General features: G+C 47.0%; 1 protein-coding gene across 12 annotated transcripts in view; it reads left to right on the top strand.

Moving 5' to 3' along the window:
- ZHX2 (zinc fingers and homeoboxes 2) overlaps positions 1–17,551 on the top strand; it is a 182,777-nt gene that overhangs the window by 157,506 nt on the left and 7,720 nt on the right. For 10 of the 12 annotated variants that reach the window (XM_028500436.2, XM_028500435.2, XM_028500427.2 and 7 more), the window contains one exon: positions 4,993–7,738. In XM_028500436.2, the coding sequence (XP_028356237.1) occupies positions 5,218–7,734 (2,517 nt within the window). In that variant the 5' untranslated portion in view covers positions 4,993–5,217 and the 3' untranslated portion in view covers positions 7,735–7,738. Of the gene's footprint in view, positions 1–4,992; positions 8,155–9,610; positions 9,700–17,551 lie in introns of those variants that run through there. The other 2 variants (XM_028500432.2, XM_028500429.2) reach the window with 2 other exon arrangements.

The raw sequence follows: 17,551 nt of genomic DNA, 5'->3' as shown, positions 1-17,551 counted from the left end.
CCCGTGCACAGCAACAAAGACCCAACACAGCCAAAAATAAATAAATGTATAAAATAAAAAAAAAAAATCCAGTCAATCACAAAAACAGGCAAAGGAGGCAAGAGTCTGTACTTGGTGTTTGGGCTCCTTCTGCATGTAACATGTACGTGTGATGCTCTTAGTTGTCCTGTGAGGGGTGGGATTCAAGACAGAAAGAGGCGTGATGGAGAAGAGTCTTAGAGGAAGGAAACTTCTCACCTCTCCTCTCCTGGGCACGAGGATCTTAAACACAATGGTGTTTAGTTCTCATCTGCTCGGGCCACGCCCCCCAAGGGCAGGGATTGCCTCTGAGGCTCCCCACCTACCGCTGGGCCCTCAGCGCAGTGGCTGGAGCAGCCTGGGGAGCACTCGGTGCTGCTTTGAAGTGGAGTCTTTTCAGGTCGGTACAGAATGTGCCTGCGCGCGGTTCAGACCCGCTGGGAAACTGGCCCAGGGCGAGGCCCGCTCTGCTGGGATACTCACCACCCGCCACGGAAGGGGCTGTGTCGGAGTTTTCACGTGCATTTCATTCATGCATTCATTTGTTTTTTTATTTTTGCTAACTTGGGCAAGTGTACACCTGAACCTGAAGACTTGGCCAGAAATACGCAGCCTTCACGCCGGCGAGTAGCAGGCCTCGTGGCGCTGGTCCCCTCACTGGTGGCTCACAGACTTTCAGAAAGACAAGACGCCAACTCTCTACTGCTCTGCAGACACTCACCCCCTTGTTGTGCTCGGATTATTCTTCCAAGGGCAGTGGTTCTTGCAGCTTCACTGGGAGGACCTTGGGAGAGGAATTCTTCAAAGGCTCACTGTTTTCTGAGCCCTCCCCACCCTTCTCTTTCCTTCCTTCATCTTCCCTTCTTTTTAATCTGCTGTGGTTTGCATCCCTGGTTGCCAAATACGTTTTAGAAGATACCGTCTATTCTGAACCACAGTTCTTAGAACATCCAAACGCTTTTAGGATATTTCACCACAAATTTGGCTCATTTCTTGGCCTCACTTGTCAACAGATTTAAATAATTCTAGATAAAGGAGTTTCTGTGGAAAAAGTCTCTTCTCTCCCCTGCACCTGTTCCTGCACAATTTCTTTGTTCTGCAAAAGAAAAGTCATCTTCTGCTCCCTTTCTTTTAAAAATCACAATTCAGGGCTTCCCTGGTGGCACAGTGGTTGAGAGTCCGCCTGCCGATGCAGGGGACACGGGTTCGTGCCCCGGTCCGGGAGGATCCCACATGCCGCGGAGCGGCTGGGCCCGTGCGCCATGGCCGCTGAGCCTGCGCGTCCGGAGCCTGTGCTCCGCAACGGGAGAGGCCACAACGGTGAGAGGCCCACGTACCGCAAAAAAAAATAAATAAATAAAAATAAATAAATGGAGTATAACTTTTAAAAACTGTGAATCACTACATTGTATACCTGTAATTTATATAATATTATACACCAACCATACTTCGATTTTTAAAAAACCTTTAGAGATTAAAAACTAACATTTAAGTGCTTTTCAGTACCAAAATGAATTTCAAACCATAAATAAAGCCCATCAAGAAGCAGAAAGAAAACCCCTGTGCTGCTCTGGAGAGGAAGTAAGCAGGAGGCCTGTGGGAGGCTTCCAGACGGGAGATGGAAGTGGTCCGATACTGGGTTTATTTTGAAGACAGAGTCAACAGGATCGCTGACGGACTCATTTGGGGGTGAGGCAAAGAGGATTTTGGCCTGAGTGTGCCATAGAGATGGAGATGAAGAGCTGTAGACATGGTGGGGGGACGGGGCAGGACCCGTGTTTGAGGGGGAAAATCAAGAGTCTGATGTTCAGCTAAACATGTCAACTTGGGTGTTGTCAGCAAAAAGACACAGCTCCCCTCTGCTCTGCTGTGCCATCTCCTGTCCTCACCAGTGCCCTGAGGGACCCTCACCCACCTGCTGATGAAATTGCCCAGCATCACTTTGTTATAAAGCGGAAACTAACACACAATTGTAAAGCAATTATACTCCAGTAAAGATGTTAAAAAAATAAAAAAGAAATTGCCCGGCATGAAAATGCCTCAGCGTAGCCGTTTCTGGGTTCACAGGGGAGGAATGCCCCTCCCCCGAGTCCTGCACAGGTTTGTCACCTGACCCCCTAAGCAGATAAGTGGGGCCCCAAGTCCCAGAGGGTTGCTCTTGAAAATAAGTCCATTACTTCTGCCTTGAGCCCTCTCTTCAGTGGAACTCAAACCTAGGCCAGTGGGAGGGACGGGAGAGGATATGCTATCTCCTCCATCCCCTTTCCCCCAGATGTCATGTCGGCTACCCCTGTTTCCAAACACACAATGAAAGGCCATCCTCTATGGAAGCCCGTGCATTTAGATACTCAGCGTGGTCCAGCCCATCACTTGCCCCGTTGGGGTTCTGTTAACATAACCTACCTTATAGTAAGCAAACTGTTCCTGTACTCCTAAATTAATATTTGTTTAATTCAATTCCAATCCACATTCTAACAGAATTTTATTTTGCAGATGATTCTGATTCATGAGAACTGATTTACATTAATAGGTGATCAGAATAACCCAGAATTATTTGGCAAAAGAAGAATGATAAAGAGAAACTCACCCTACCAGATGTTAAAACACGCTCTAATCTACAAAAAAAAATTTAAGTGAAGCATAAGTGTAAGGGTCAAGAGCTAGATAAGAGGTACAGAACAGATAATCCAGAAACACCCTAGTATATAGAAAAATTTAATGTATGGCCAAGGTGGCTTCACAAATTAGTGAGAAATAAATAACACTATACATGCTATTGAGATAATTGATAACTTTCAAGAAAAATGGTTAGAATTGTATCTCACAGCTTACCCCAAGATCAGTTCGGGTCAAGTCCAGACAAGTTAAATGTAAAAAATAAAGCCAAAACACTCTAAGAAAACATAGAATAATAGGTCTCAGCTATCAAAGCAGGGGATCACCTTCTAAATGTAAAATCACAGTGAAAGAAACCATAAGAGAAAAAGATTGATAAATTTGCCACCTAAAAATAAAAAATTTCTACCTGTAAAACATGAAAAAGTATCATATGCAAAACTAAAAGGTAAATGACAGACTGGAAAATTTTTGCAACAAATATTAAAAGGTACTAATGTTTTTAATATAGAGAGAACTCATAAATTAATAATAAAACCACTGGGCATTACAATATAAAAATTACATAGGGACCTTCCTGGTGGGCCAGTGGGTAAGACCCTGCACTCCCAATGCAGGGGGCCTGGGTTCGATCCCTGGTCGGGGAACTAGATCCCGCATGCATGCTGCAACTAAGAAGTCCGCATGCCACAACTAAAGATCCCGCGTGCCACAACTAAGACCCGGCACAGCCAAAATAAATAAATAAATAATTTTTAAAAGTAATAATAAAGTATGTTTTTTTTAAATGGCATAGGGCTTCCCTGGTGGCGCGGTGGTTGAGAGTCTGCCTGCCAGTGTGGGGGACGTGGGTTCGGGCCCTGGTCCGGGAGGATCCCGCATGCCGTGGAGCAGCTGGGCCCGTGGGCCACAGCTGCTGGGCCTGCGCATCTGGAGCTAGTGCGCTGCAACGGGAGGGGCCGCGCACCGCGGTGGGGGGTGGCCCCTGCTCGCCGCAACTGGGGGGGCCCACACGCAGAGGCGAGGACCCAACACAGCCAAAAATAAATAAATAAATAAAATTTTAAAAAAGCAAAAGCCCCATGTTTAAAAAAATTAAAATAAAATAAAATGGCATAAATCCACAAGTCACAAAATAATACAAATGGCAAGTGAATCTTTGAAAACTGTTCACCCTTATAAGCAATCAAGAGAAGCACCAAAGCATATTAAAGCAGTTTTCCCATATCTAATTGGCCAGGCTTTTTAATGGTAATATTTCATGTAAGCTAAGTGGTGAATCGGGCACTCATTCACTGCCGGCGAAAAGGCCAAATGATGCAAAAACTCGGCCGTATGAATCAAGAGAATGTACAATGTTGACCTCCTTTGACCCAGTGCTTTTACTTCAGAAATAAGGACTAAGGGTAGTGACTACAATTTTGTCGAGAAGAGCCAAAAATTCGGAATACATGTCCAACAAAAGTCCAATGGCTAAATACATCATGTCTGGTATATCCCACAATGTAATGTCACACAGCCTTTTTTTTTTTTTTTTTTTTTTTTTTTTGCGGTACGCGGGCCTCTCACTGTTGTGGCCTCTCCCGTTGCGGAGCACAGGCTCCGGACGCGCAGGCCCAGCGGCCATGGCTCACGGGCCCAGCCGCTCCGCGGCATGTGGGATCTTCCCGGACCGGGGCACGAACCCGTGTCCCCTGCATCGGCAGGCAGACTCGCAACCACTGTGCCACCAGGGAAGCCCATACACAGCCGTTTTTTAATCATGCTTTCGCTCAAAGTTTGTGAAAATGGGAAATGTTCAAGTGAAATGAAGGAACTATGATATATGGGGTGATGCTTTTCTTTTTTATACTTTGATGACTTTTCTGCATTTTCTATAGTGATTTTACCTTTATGATAATAAACGAAACATTCATATCCATTTTCTAACTCCTATATCAATTCCACTTGCCAGCCCCAGGCAAGCATCTTGCTTCTGATGTACCATCCATAAAAGCAGCTTGCGAACCCAGCCAACACTTCACTGCAAGGTTCCCTCCAGCACCCTACCCACCACTTCATAAGATCTCAGTGCCCTTGTTGCTTTTCTGTATCCCTTGGTCTCTAAACATGAATGAGTGACCTGCATCCTCATTTGCTTGCTCTTGGCCCGTTCCCACTGACCTTCCCAGAGAGTGGAAGAGAAGAAGAATGTGATCTTTCATTTTTAGGAGTACCCACTCGCACACCATCTGTGCGCACCTGGGTATTTGCTTTGGGTGCCAGTTGGGATGGGTCACGGGAGCAACTCAGAAAGAAATGCTAGTTTCTTTTGCCTTGTGAGGAAACACTGACACTCTCTTTGTTCTTGTCCCACAGATATGATGCTGCCTCTTGTGTTTAGCCATTGGAACAGTTACAGTCTTCTGCACTGAAGTCATTCTGGAAACTCAAGCACCAGACTTCAGCGTTCACGTGAAGCCAAAGCCATTGGAGCGGGGCATAAAGCCAAAAGCCTTTTATCTTAGGAGTTCCAAAAATTTTACTGCCCCTGCCCTACCCGCCCCCATCCCCCAAATAAGCCATTGCACACAGACAGACAGCATGGCGAGCAAACGAAAATCCACAACCCCATGCATGGTTCGGGCATCACAGGTAGTAGAACAAGACGTGCCCGAGGAAGGAGACAGGGCCAAAGAGAAAGGAATCGGCACGCCACAGCCCGAAATGGCCAAGGACCCTTGGGCGGCAGAACCTGAAAACGCTTCCAAAGAAAATGAAGTGATAGAGGTGAAATCTACAGGGGAAAATCAATCCAAAAAACTCCAAGGTGGGTATGAATGCAAATACTGCCCCTACTCCACGCAAAACCTGAATGAGTTCACAGAGCACGTTGACATGCAGCACCCCAACGTGATCCTCAACCCGCTCTACGTGTGTGCCGAATGTAACTTCACAACCAAAAAGTACGACTCCCTGTCTGACCACAACTCCAAGTTCCACCCCGGGGAGACCAACTTCAAGCTGAAGCTCATCAAGCGCAATAATCAGACCGTCTTAGAGCAGTCCGTCGAAGCCACCAACCGCATCACGTCCGTCACCACCAGCGGCCCCGGAAGCGGGGACAACGACCCTGGGATCTCGGTGAGTAAAACCCCCATCATGAAGCCAGGGAAACCGAAAGCCGATGCCAAGAAGGTGCCCAAGAAGCCAGAGGAGGCCGCCCCCGAGAACCACGTGGAAGGGACCACCCGCCTGGTGACAGACGCGGCTGAGATCCTCTCAAGACTCGGGGGCGTGGAGCTCCTCCAGGACACGTTAGGGCACGTTATGCCTTCTGTCCAGCTCCCACCAAATATCAACCTTGTCCCCAAGGTCCCCGTGCCGCTGAACACTACCAAATACAACTCTGCCCTGGACACCAACGCCACCATGATCAACTCCTTCAACAAGTTCCCTTACCCGACGCAGGCTGAGTTGTCCTGGCTCACGGCTGCTTCCAAACACCCAGAAGAGCACATCAGAATCTGGTTTGCCACCCAGCGCTTAAAGCATGGCATCAGCTGGTCCCCGGAGGAGGTGGAGGAGGCCCGGAAGAAGATGTTTAATGGCACCATCCAGTCAGTCCCCCCAACAATCACTGTGCTGCCCGCCCAGCTGGCCCCCACAAAGATGTCACAGCCCATCCTCCAGACGGCGCTCCCGTGCCAGATCCTCGGCCAGACCAGCCTCGTGCTGACTCAGGTGACCAGCGGGCCAACGACCGTCTCTTGCTCCCCCATCACACTCACCGTGGCCGGAGTGACCAACCACGGCCAGAAGAGACCTCTAGTGACTCCCCAAGCTGCCCCCGAGCCCAAGCGCCCACACATCGCTCAAGTGCCAGAGCCTCCGCCCAAGGTGGCCAACCCTTCGCTGACCCCGGCCGGCGACCGCAAGAAGACAAAGGAGCAGATCGCGCACCTCAAGGCGAGCTTCCTCCAGAGCCAGTTCCCCGACGACGCGGAGGTCTACCGGCTCATCGAGGTGACCGGCCTCGCCAGGAGTGAGATCAAGAAGTGGTTCAGCGACCACCGCTATCGGTGTCAAAGGGGCATCGTCCACATCACCAGCGAATCCCTTGCCAAAGACCAGCTGGCCATCGCGGCTTCCCGACACGGCCGCACTTGCCACGCGTACCCAGACTTTGCCCCGCAGAAGTTCAAAGAGAAAACCCAAGGTCAGGTGAAAATCCTGGAAGACAGCTTTCTGAAAAGCTCTTTCCCGACCCAAGCAGAACTGGACAGGCTAAGAGTGGAGACCAAGCTGAGCAGGAGAGAGATCGACTCCTGGTTCTCGGAGAGGCGGAAGCTTCGGGACAGCATGGAACAGGCCGTCCTGGATTCCATGGGGTCCAGCAAGAAAGGCCCAGACTCGGTGGCCCCCAATGGTGCTCTGTCTCGACTCGACCAGTTCTCCGGCGCCCAGGTGCCCAGTTCTTTGCCCAGCCCTTCACCAGCAATTACAAAAAATCAAGAACAGGTTCATCTCCTGAGGAGCACGTTTGCAAGAACCCAGTGGCCAACCCCCCAGGAGTACGACCAGCTGGCGGCCAAGACCGGCCTGGTCCGAACTGAAATCGTGCGTTGGTTCAAGGAGAACAGATGCTTGCTAAAAACTGGAACCTTAAAGTGGCTGGAACAGTACCAGCAGCAGCGCGTGGCGGATGATCACGGCTACGGCGCCCTGTCCAGGAAGGCGGCAAAAGCCGTCGTCGCCGAGAGCTCGGAGAACGGGAGCGAGGGCGGTCCGCGATATCACAAGGACCCCAAAAAGCTCTGCGAAGAGGACCTGGAGAAGCTGGGCCCCAGGGTGAAAGCGGGCGGCGAGCAAGCAAGAGACGGTTTGCCGGCAAAGCCCTCGGAGGCCACCTCGGACAGATCAGAGGGCAACAGTCGGGACGGCCAGGGCAGCGACGGCAACGAGGAGTCGGGCATCGTGGATTGGGTGGAGGTGACGGTCGGAGAGGAGGACGCCGTCTCAGACAGGTCGGACAGCTGGAGTCAGACGGCAACAGAAGGTGCGGCGGAACCGGCTGACTCGGACTCCGACAGCGTCCCTGCTGAGGCCAGCCAGGCCTAGACAGGTAATGCCACCTGTCCCCTGGGAGCCAGGGCAGGAGGCTGGGTTTCTTTCTTTCTATTGCCAGAGTCGATACAGTTGTCGGGTACAGAGATATTGACACAGATCATGAGTTCTTCTTTCAAGCTCTTTTAAGACAAAGGAAGAAGAATAGGTGTTGCTAGGTTTTATGTTTTTATTTGCAAGGCAGTGCTGATAGGTGACAGCATCACTGCCTGTGGCCTTTGGGGGTCCGTCCATTCTAAAGTCTAGTAACAAGGTAACGCAACACAAGGCCTGTTTTGTGTTCACTGGTGTAAGAAACAAACATGAAAGGATATGTCTTTTCCTTTTTCTTTTTCTTTTCTTTTTGGATTTTTTAAAGACTAAGTGTCTACGTTTACTGAATAAAAATTTGGGATTGTTTCCTTTAACCTGAAAGGTTTTGAAAGTACCTGGTATTTACCTCGCCGCGGCTAAAGGAAGGTGTGCCCCTGTGTGTCTCATTAAGTAACCCTGCTTGTTGCTGCGCTGATGGGGTCCCCAGAGCCCCTTCAAATCTGGAAGAGACTGGTGTAAATTAGGTCTGTGGAGCCACAAAAGCCTGGGAAGGGAGGTTACCATGGTCACTAATGGCCATGTCATCCACAAAACGGGACGTGCCACCCAAGCCCTTGGTGTTTGTGCTTCACCAGAGGTCTGTGTGAATCAGGGCCTGAAGCATGGCAGCTTTCTTGATGGTAAGTTTAGAAAAGGGGGCGGGGTGGGGGGGTATGGTAGAGAGAGCGATACAGGAGGGAAAGGTCTACCTTGGCCAAAGCCGAAGTATTCCAAGGGCAGCTTAGAACCAGGAGGGAGATGCACGATTTTCAATCTGCCCGGCTTGGCTTCTCCAGAGATCACTTAAAAGGCAATGGAAGCCCTGCGCCACCACCATGTCATCTTTAAACATAGTGAAAGGTAAAAACCTCTAGAATGATTGATAAGGTCCCCAAGGGAGCCCTGGAAATTACCATACCTTTTTATTTGTGAACTCGGACAACTTTGGCCAGCCATGTCCCTCATTAATTCATTTATTCAGTAATAAAATGAGGCACGTGGCAAATAAAGTCCTCTAGAAACCTTATTTTAGCCGGTTCCATCAGCTATTAAAAGAGCAATTTAATGGGCAGACAATCACAGAACGCCATCAAGTCTTTCTCCTCCAACTTTGCAGGAGGAAGTGGTAATGGGTTGGGGGTGAGGAAGGTGAGCTAGTGATAGGAGGGTTTAAAGGGCATTACGCATCGCACCAACCACCCGCCTCCACCTGGCTACAACAGTTTCATCCTCCCTCTGGCCATTTTCTTGCTTCTTATAAGAATCTACCAGGATACTTATAAGAATCTTCCAGGGACTGCCCTGTCAGTCCAGTGGTTAAGACTTCGCCTTCCAAAGCAGGGGGTCCGGGTTCAATCCCTGGTCGGCGAGCTGAGATCCCACATGCCTCACTGGCCAAAAAACCAAAACATAAAACAGAAGCAATTTGTAACAAATTCAATTTTTAAAAAAAGACCCTACCAAACCAGCCTATATCCCCCTTTGTTGAAATGAAGGAGCAATTTTTTTTTTTTTGGTCCAATCAGATTCTGCCTGAAAGCTCCTAGTTTGCCCCGTCTTCCATCCCAGATTTTTCTGATGCATAAACATAAGTCTACTACGCTACTGCTTTTTCCACCTACCACACAGTAGACAGTTCGGTTCAATTCAATTCAACAAATACGTCCTGAGCACCTACTGTGTGCGGGCGAATGTGCTAGGCACTAGAGAGGGCAGGATGAAGAAGATCGAGTCCTCCTTCACCTGGAGCTCAGTCAGACCAACAAGAGGGGAAATTGCTCTTTCCTTTATTCGTCAGGGTGCTCCGTGGCAAGATGGAGACGTGCACGCGGGAGGGGCACCCAGGCTGGGAGTCAGGGAAGGCTTCCTGGAGGAAGGGACAGCTGACTCAGGAGCTAGCCAAGTGCACAGACAAGGAAAAGAGTGTTTCAAGTGGAAGGAAGAGCCAAGCAACGGTCCAGAGACAAGAAAAGGAATGGTGCAGCTGAGGAACCAAAAGAGGTTTGGCGTAGCCAGAAAGTTGAGTTTGGGATTCAGCAAACAATGAGAAGAGGCAAACGCAAAGAAAACCTGATGGCTTTCCACAGCAGGCAAAAGTTATTCTGAACCAGTTGTGTTGGCTCAATTTGGATATAAGGATGCTAATTGTTCCTGTGTCCAGAGTGAGCTCTGGATGCACATCGCTGAGTGGGAGGTATCTAGGGATGGCAGCCCCCCAGAGGCCCCCAAGGCCACCTGTCCCCATCTTTTCTCTCCCAAACTATACCAACACCAACAGTTGACAGCACCCATCTGAGTTGGTTGCCACTGTGCTTGACCCCCAGCTGAGGCCCAAGAGAAGGAGAAGGGGGAAGAAATGCTGAAACCATAAAGAGAAGCTTTGGGAAGGAAGGGAGGGGGGAAGGAAGGAAGGAAGAAAGGAAGAAAGAAAGGGAGAAAACAAAATAAAGTAGGGTAAAGTATAGTTATTAAAATAAAAAATAGGGATGCAAGGCCTCCTGAGTTCAGAGGCTGGGCGCTGTGGCCACAGATGGTCTCATTCAATTCTCCTAGCGGCCCTGAGAGGTAAGCTTCTCTATATTTTTATAAAACCAGAAGCTGAGACTCAGAAACCAAGGAGCTTATCCACATCCTCCCAGCCAGCACCTCGGTTTCACTCCGGAGCCTTCACTCTTCCTAATGCCGTGTCTGCCTCTTTATTTCCGACAGAAATTCCCCATTTCTGATTGATAGCACCTCCCAGCCCTGACCTGCTCCCGTGGCGGCAGATACCTAGGGTTTGTAGAGTTGACTTTTGAATTAACATCATATAATTCAGAGATGTAGGAACTAGTCAAGGCCCTCCAGAAAACAGGAACACCCAGGAACCGCTTTTTTATGTTTATTTATGGTGAACGCCACAAGTGTGTGCTAGAAAACATTCCTAAACGACATGCTAAGATCTACTCAACACCTGTGACATCCGATATCCCTAATGGGCCTCCTGATATTTTTCAGGTGCCACTGAATTGAGAAAGGGGCCGCCGTCTGTGCCGGTGGCGGCAGCCAAAAGTTCTCCCAAGTCCCGACAGAGGCACCCCTTCAAGGAAGCTTCCAACCTCAAGGGGAAAAAAAACCTCTCCAAACACTTCACAGCTTTTATGAACCAAACACATGGGTCTCTTGAAATTCATAAATATTCAGTGATGTCTTTATTTAAACACATATTTATTTAGGAACCTGCAGTTGAGTGCAGTTGCCACACATATAATAATCCTGGGAATGATGCATGGTTTTGATTTCATGAAAGGTGTTATGTGATGCACATATGAGAGAGAGGGAGTGAGAAAAAACTTGGGTAAGCAGCTGGGCGCTGACTCTAGGATGGGATTTCCTCTGCAGGAGTGAAGCGTACCCACCCCGACCAATTCCTCTGGCTGAAGCTTGGCAAGGCTCAGGACAGTAGTTGAATGTCCAGGCTCACCCTGGCCCTGAGATTAGACACAAAGATAAGGAATCCTTCCCAAGCCTTGAATTGGGGCATCTTGACTCAGTCTCTGGGTCCAAACAATTATCGAGCCATCCACTGAGAGATCTGTCCTGGTAAGAGGCCAAAAAATAAACTCCTCCTTTCCTAAAAATGAGTCAGAATACTTGAGCCAGAGAATGTCAGACATATGCCTTGATGGTTGGCCAGACGGAATTGCCCGGCTCTGCTACCACGAAGAATTTCCATTTATTTGTATATGCCATGTGCTCAGCATTCTTCCCAGCACATCTATTAAGTCATTTACACTTCATGACAACCTTCTGAGAGAGGTATGGCTCTTTCCCCATTTTACAGAGGGCCAAACAGGGGCTCAGAGATGCTTGCCCTGGGTTCCTCAGCTAGCGGCTGGTGGAGCCTGGAGGCCCCCTCTCATGTGTCAGGTCACTGCCTGACCCAACCACCGTGGCCCACCACCTTGCCGACAGTGGCACCACCATCACCACTCAGGCTGGACCAACAGGACACGGTCATTTCTTAATTCTATGTGGAGTGGGAACTAATACACAACTATTCACTACTTTGCTGCCTCCTGATTTCTGACAATTTCCATCTCCTGAGAATTAGGGATGGCTTTGGGGAAGAGGTAAATCTGTGAAATGTCAGAAAAAAAATATTTTCCATAGTTCAGCTTGCTTAAAATATTCAAGGCTGCCAACATTGGATCCTGGCTACAATTTAGGATCCAGGATGGGTATACCCCCATCATCTGTTCAGATTAGCCATCCAATACAGATATGTGAATGCATGGATGGATAAATGAAAATGTTGTAATTAACTATTTCCCTGTCTCTCCCCTATCAGACCCTTAAAGGCAGGCACCATAGGCCATTAACCTCTGAATCCCTCAGTGCCTGATTCAGAACAGATGCTTAACAGCAGTTTATCGAAACAACCTGAGAATTAACAAAGATAGTTGGCTTCCAGTTATCCAGGATCTGGTACCTCAGTCCTTTGCTTCTCCTCATTTTTTTTCCTATCACTCACTAGTCCCATCAGATGACAGCCATCAGGGGAGAGGAACTGGGTACAATCTGCCTTCCCTGTGTGTGGGCAGCTTGAGGGAAAGGTCTGTTCGAGAATCGATCACTAGCTATTTACTGGGTGATGCTTCTCAGGGACTGTACCTTAGCCTCGCTGCCCTGGTACCTCCTGGAGAGTTAACTGCTATCACTTCCTTTTACCTAATTCTGGAGTTTCTCACACTAGGAATTTCCACTGTGCTTTAGGCAGCTTGTAGTGACTTAGGAACATAATGAAATCGAAGCCCCTCATTTTTCAGAGGAAGGATGCTGGCCCCAAGGAGAAGGAGCAACTAGTCCAGAGATGTTCATAATAAGTGCCTTGGCTCATTCATCCATCAGTATTTGTGGAAAGCCTGCAGTGTGCCAGGCTCTGGAAGGCAGCAGCGCTCAGCATGTCCCTGCCCTCATGGAGCCCATAGTCTTTGACCAACTAATCTTCCATCAAACAAAAAGGAAATGTTGCCAGGTGACAAGATTTTTTGAAGGAAAGGCGCATGGAACTGTGAGAATATAGATTAGGGCAATTTGACCTGATTTAGCGGGTTGGGCAAGGTTTCCCTAAACAAGCAGTGGAGGAATTGAAATCCAAAAGGTTAAGTAGGAGTTGGCTGGGCAGAGAGGAGAGGAGAAACAGTCCAGGCAGAAGAAACCACACACCCAAAGACCCTGAGACAGGGGGGAACTTGGTGCATCAGGGAACCTAAAAGGTGACTATCGTGGCTATGCCTTGTCTGAGTTCACACTTCAAAGAAGTGCAAGAGTTAAAAGCCAGAGTGCTACCTGGACTCATCATCAAATTTTCCCTTGAAACTCCTCAACTCATCAATAAAGACTATATGTGATTCTGTGTGTATGACCCCGTTGACAAAGTTTGAGACCCTCTGAGATACCCAAGGGAGGAGCAAAAGGAAAGTCATCTTGCAGATGTCTGGGTGTTGAGACCTTTCTGCCCTAGTAGTATATGGAAGATGGATGGTAGAAAATTCTAGAGCACCCACATGCCTATACATTTTACTTTATTCTTTTTTATGATTTTCTACAACCTTAATACTTATTGTGTTAGTCAACTAGCTGCCATAACAGCAGAGCACAGACTGGGTGGCCTAAAGAACAGAAATCCATTTTCTCACAGTTCTGGAGGCTAAAAGTGCAAGATCAAGGTGCCAGCAGGGTTGGTTTCTGGCGAGGCCTCTCCCCTTGGCTTGTAGATGGCCACCTTCTCTCTGTGTCCTATGGCCTTTCCTTTGTGCATATACCCTCCTGGTGTCTCTTCCTTGTCTTATAAGGACACCCATCCTGTTGGATTGAGGCCCCACCCTTATGACCTCATTTAACCTTCATTACCTCCTTAAAGGCCCCATATCTCCAAATACAGTCATACTAGGGATTAGAGTTCAGCATATGAATTTGGGGTGGGACACAGTTCAGTCCATGGTACTTACCAATAGACTCTGTTGTTGTCAAGACCAAGTGAGATAATATAAGTGAAATCCCCAAAACAGGGGCCTGGCATTAGCATCAACACCTGCTCAATGGATGCTAACTCAGAAGTTGTACATTCTTCTGCATATGGAGAACTTAGCCACCTTGGGTTTCCAAGTTGACTGTTTCGGTTGGGGCCCCACTGGTACAAACTCATGCTTTGGGGTATTAATTGCATGTGCATCTTGGGGCAGGGGTTGGGGGCCTGGGGCAAAGGCAAGGGGCAACATTTGCTGAGCACTTACTGTGCCAGGCACTGCTCAAGCACTTTACATGTGTTAACTCAACAACTCTCCAAAGACATCATTTTCTTCATTTGATGGCTGGTGAGAATGAAGCACAGAAAAGGAACTGGTCCAAGGTCACTGAGCTAGAAGACGGTGGAGCTGGGATTCAGACCCAAACCTGCACTCGTAACCTCGTCGGGAGCCTGCCTAGTGAGTCTAAAATCCAATTCCATTTGAACTCCACAGGATAATATCCAACTGATGGAAAAGGGACAAGAAGAGCCAATGGCTCTCTGATTCCTTCTGCCTTTGAACCTCTCTGCGAGCAGGGAGACCTGACTTACAAGTCTCAGCAATTTCCCCAACCACAGAGGCTCCCCAAACTGCTGCAGGGAAAGAGCTTCTGCCGGATGTTCAGAGTTGACATAATGTAGGATAGTGTGAAATTTTCCTCATCCGCTGAGAAATTACTTATTCTTTCTCCGTGTCACCATGTTTTCCTTTTCTCAGTTCTAATTCAAATTAGACCATGCCCCTTCCCAATAAAAGAAAGTTGGACTCAGAAATATGATTGAGATAAGACTGAATAAATTACAATCACAGTGCTTGCTTTTCTATCTCATGGACTGCGGTGTTATTCTCTCTCAAGTCCACAGGGCCCAAGGGAAATCCCTACAGGGAAAAGTAGAGAGAAATAGGAACAGAAAGCTAGCACATGGGAAAAGAATTCTAATTGTTTCATGCTTCCCCAAAGGGAAAGTAATAGGGAAACAGATTTTGCTGAAGAATTAGGTAGTACTTTTTAACATTCCAAGGTGTCGCCGAGATAGAAAGGGACAGCTGCGGGAGCCAGTGGGTTCCCTGTCCTGTATAGTGTTCAGGGAGAGGCAGGACATCCACTTGGTGGAAACGTTCGAACAGTGGCCATAAGAAAAGGGGCCCAGTGACTTTGCAGTTTCCCCCAAAGCTAAGAACTAGTGCTCTGGGATTAAGTGACCCATCGGGCGGTTGATTCTCTACCATGCAGAATGTCCCTGACCAAGTGGCAGGATTCCAGGTAGAAGCCCAGGAGCTTAGCAAGAGGCCACAAAGTCAAAATCACTGTAATACTCTTTAAAAAAAAGAACAAACAAAAAAAAAACCACCTGAAATGTGAACTTTGTCATCAATCTTGTGTAACCAGCCACCTCTAACAGCACTGTGCTCTCTTCTTGTTTTTCATTCATTAACGAACATTTGAGTATCCTCAGTGAGCCAGACTCAGTGCGGGGCGGGGGTCAGCAGTGAACTCTGTGGACATACGTTTAAAAAGGTGAACTGAGGGTGTCTGGGAGCAGGGTATTCTGTAGAAGCGACCTGCAGCTGGGACCTGCTGCCCAAGGGGAAGGCAATGGGGCCAGGCTGTGTGCCCTTGGTGTCCTGCATCTTCCCAGCCTCACTTTGAGAGTGCCGCCAGCTCCCACAGCCCAAGTCCTGCCCACCGCTACATAGCCCGGGAGAGATCAGAGGAGAATTGAAGTCCAGCAGTTACAAGGGTGCTACTGGGGCCCAGAGCCATCCACAGACATCTGGAATCACTGCAAAAGCCAAAAAAAAGTGGCTTTGTCGCTCCTTCTCCAGGTCACCCTTTGACCTTGCAATATGTTTTTTGTGGGGTTTTTTTAATGGCCTTGTTCGGCATTTACTTTTCATTATTAATGCATATGGCTGGAGGATTATACATGTTCATCCCCATAAGACAGGGAAAAACACATTGTCATAAAAGAAATTGAAGATGATTCAAAGAAATGGAAAGATATCCCATGCTCTTAGATTGGAAGAATATTGTTAAAATGGCCATACTACCCAAAGCAATCTACAGATTTAATGCAATCCCCATCAGAATACTCATGACATTTTTCACAGAACTAGAACAAATAATCCTAAAATTTATATGGAACCACAAAAGACCCAGAATTGCCAAAGCAATCCTGAGGGGAAAAAAACAAAGCTGTAGGCATAACCCTCCCAGATAAGACCATCTACAAAGCTACAATAATCAAAACATGATGGTATTGGCACAAAAACAGACATATAGATCAATGGCACAGAAGAGCACAGAAATAAACCCACACACCTACGGTCAATTAATCTTCAACAAAGGAGGCAAGAATATGCAATGGAGAAAAAACAGTCTCTTCAGCAAGTGGTGCTGGGAAAGCTGGAAAGCCTTATGTAAATCAATGAAGTTAGAACACACCTTCTCACCATACAAAAAAATAAACTCAAAATGGTTTAAAGATCTAAATGTAAGACATGACACCATAAAACTCCTAAAAGAGAATATAGGCAAAACATTCTTGGACAAAAATCGTAGCAATATTTTCTTAGATCAGTCTCCCAAGGCAATAGAAATAAAAGCAAAAATAAACAAATGGGACCTAATCAAACTTAAAATCTCTTGCACAGCAAAGGAAACCAACAACAAAACAAAAAGACAACCTGAGTGGGAAAAAATATTTGCAAATGATACAACCAACAAGGAGTTAATATCCAAAACATACAAAGAGCTCATACAACTCAGTATCAAGAAAACAACCCAATCAAAAAATGGGCAGACCTAAGTAGACATTTCTCCAGAGAAGACATGCAGATGGCCAACAGGCACGTGAAAAGATGCTCAACATCGCTAATTATTAGAAAAATGCAAATCAGAAGCACAATGAGGTATCACCTCACACCTGTCAGAATGGCCATCGTCAAAAAGTCTGCAAATAATCAATGCTGGAGGGGGTGTGGAGAAAAAAGAACCCTCCTACACTGTTGGTGGGAATATAAATTGGTATGTAAATACTATGGAATACACTACAGACATTCCTTAAAAATCTAAAAAGAGAGCTACCATACACTCCAGCAATCCCACTCTGGAAAAGATGAAAACTCTAATTCTAAAAGATACATGCACCCCAATGTTCATAGCAGCGCTATTTACAATAGCCAAGACATGGTAACAACCCAAGTGCCCATCAACAGACTATTGGCTTAAGAAAATGTAACATATATATATATATGTGTGTATATATATATATATATATATATATATATATATGTAATGGAATACTACTCAGCCATACAAAAGAATGAAATATTGCCATTTGCAGCAACACGGATGGACCTAGAGAATATTATACTTAATGAATCAGAGAAAGACAAATATTACATGATATCACTTATATGTGGAATCTCAAAAATAATACAAATGAATCTATACACAAAACAGAAACAGGTCACAGACAGAGAAAACTAACTTACGGTTACCAAAGGGGAAAGAGAGGGCAGAGCGATAAATTAGGAGTACGGGATGAACAGCTACACACTACTAAATAGAAAATAGAAAAGCAGCAAGGATTTACTATATAGCACAGGGAACTATATTGAATATCTTGTAATAACCTATCATGGAAAATAATCTTAAAATATATATATATATATATATATAC

This window comes from Physeter macrocephalus, chromosome 15, assembly GCF_002837175.3.
Source record: "Physeter macrocephalus isolate SW-GA chromosome 15, ASM283717v5, whole genome shotgun sequence".
In the NCBI taxonomy this organism is placed as follows: Eukaryota; Metazoa; Chordata; class Mammalia; order Artiodactyla; family Physeteridae; genus Physeter; species Physeter macrocephalus.
The sequence above is the reverse complement of the archived record's forward strand: the minus strand, read 5'-3'. Positions and strand labels throughout refer to the sequence as shown.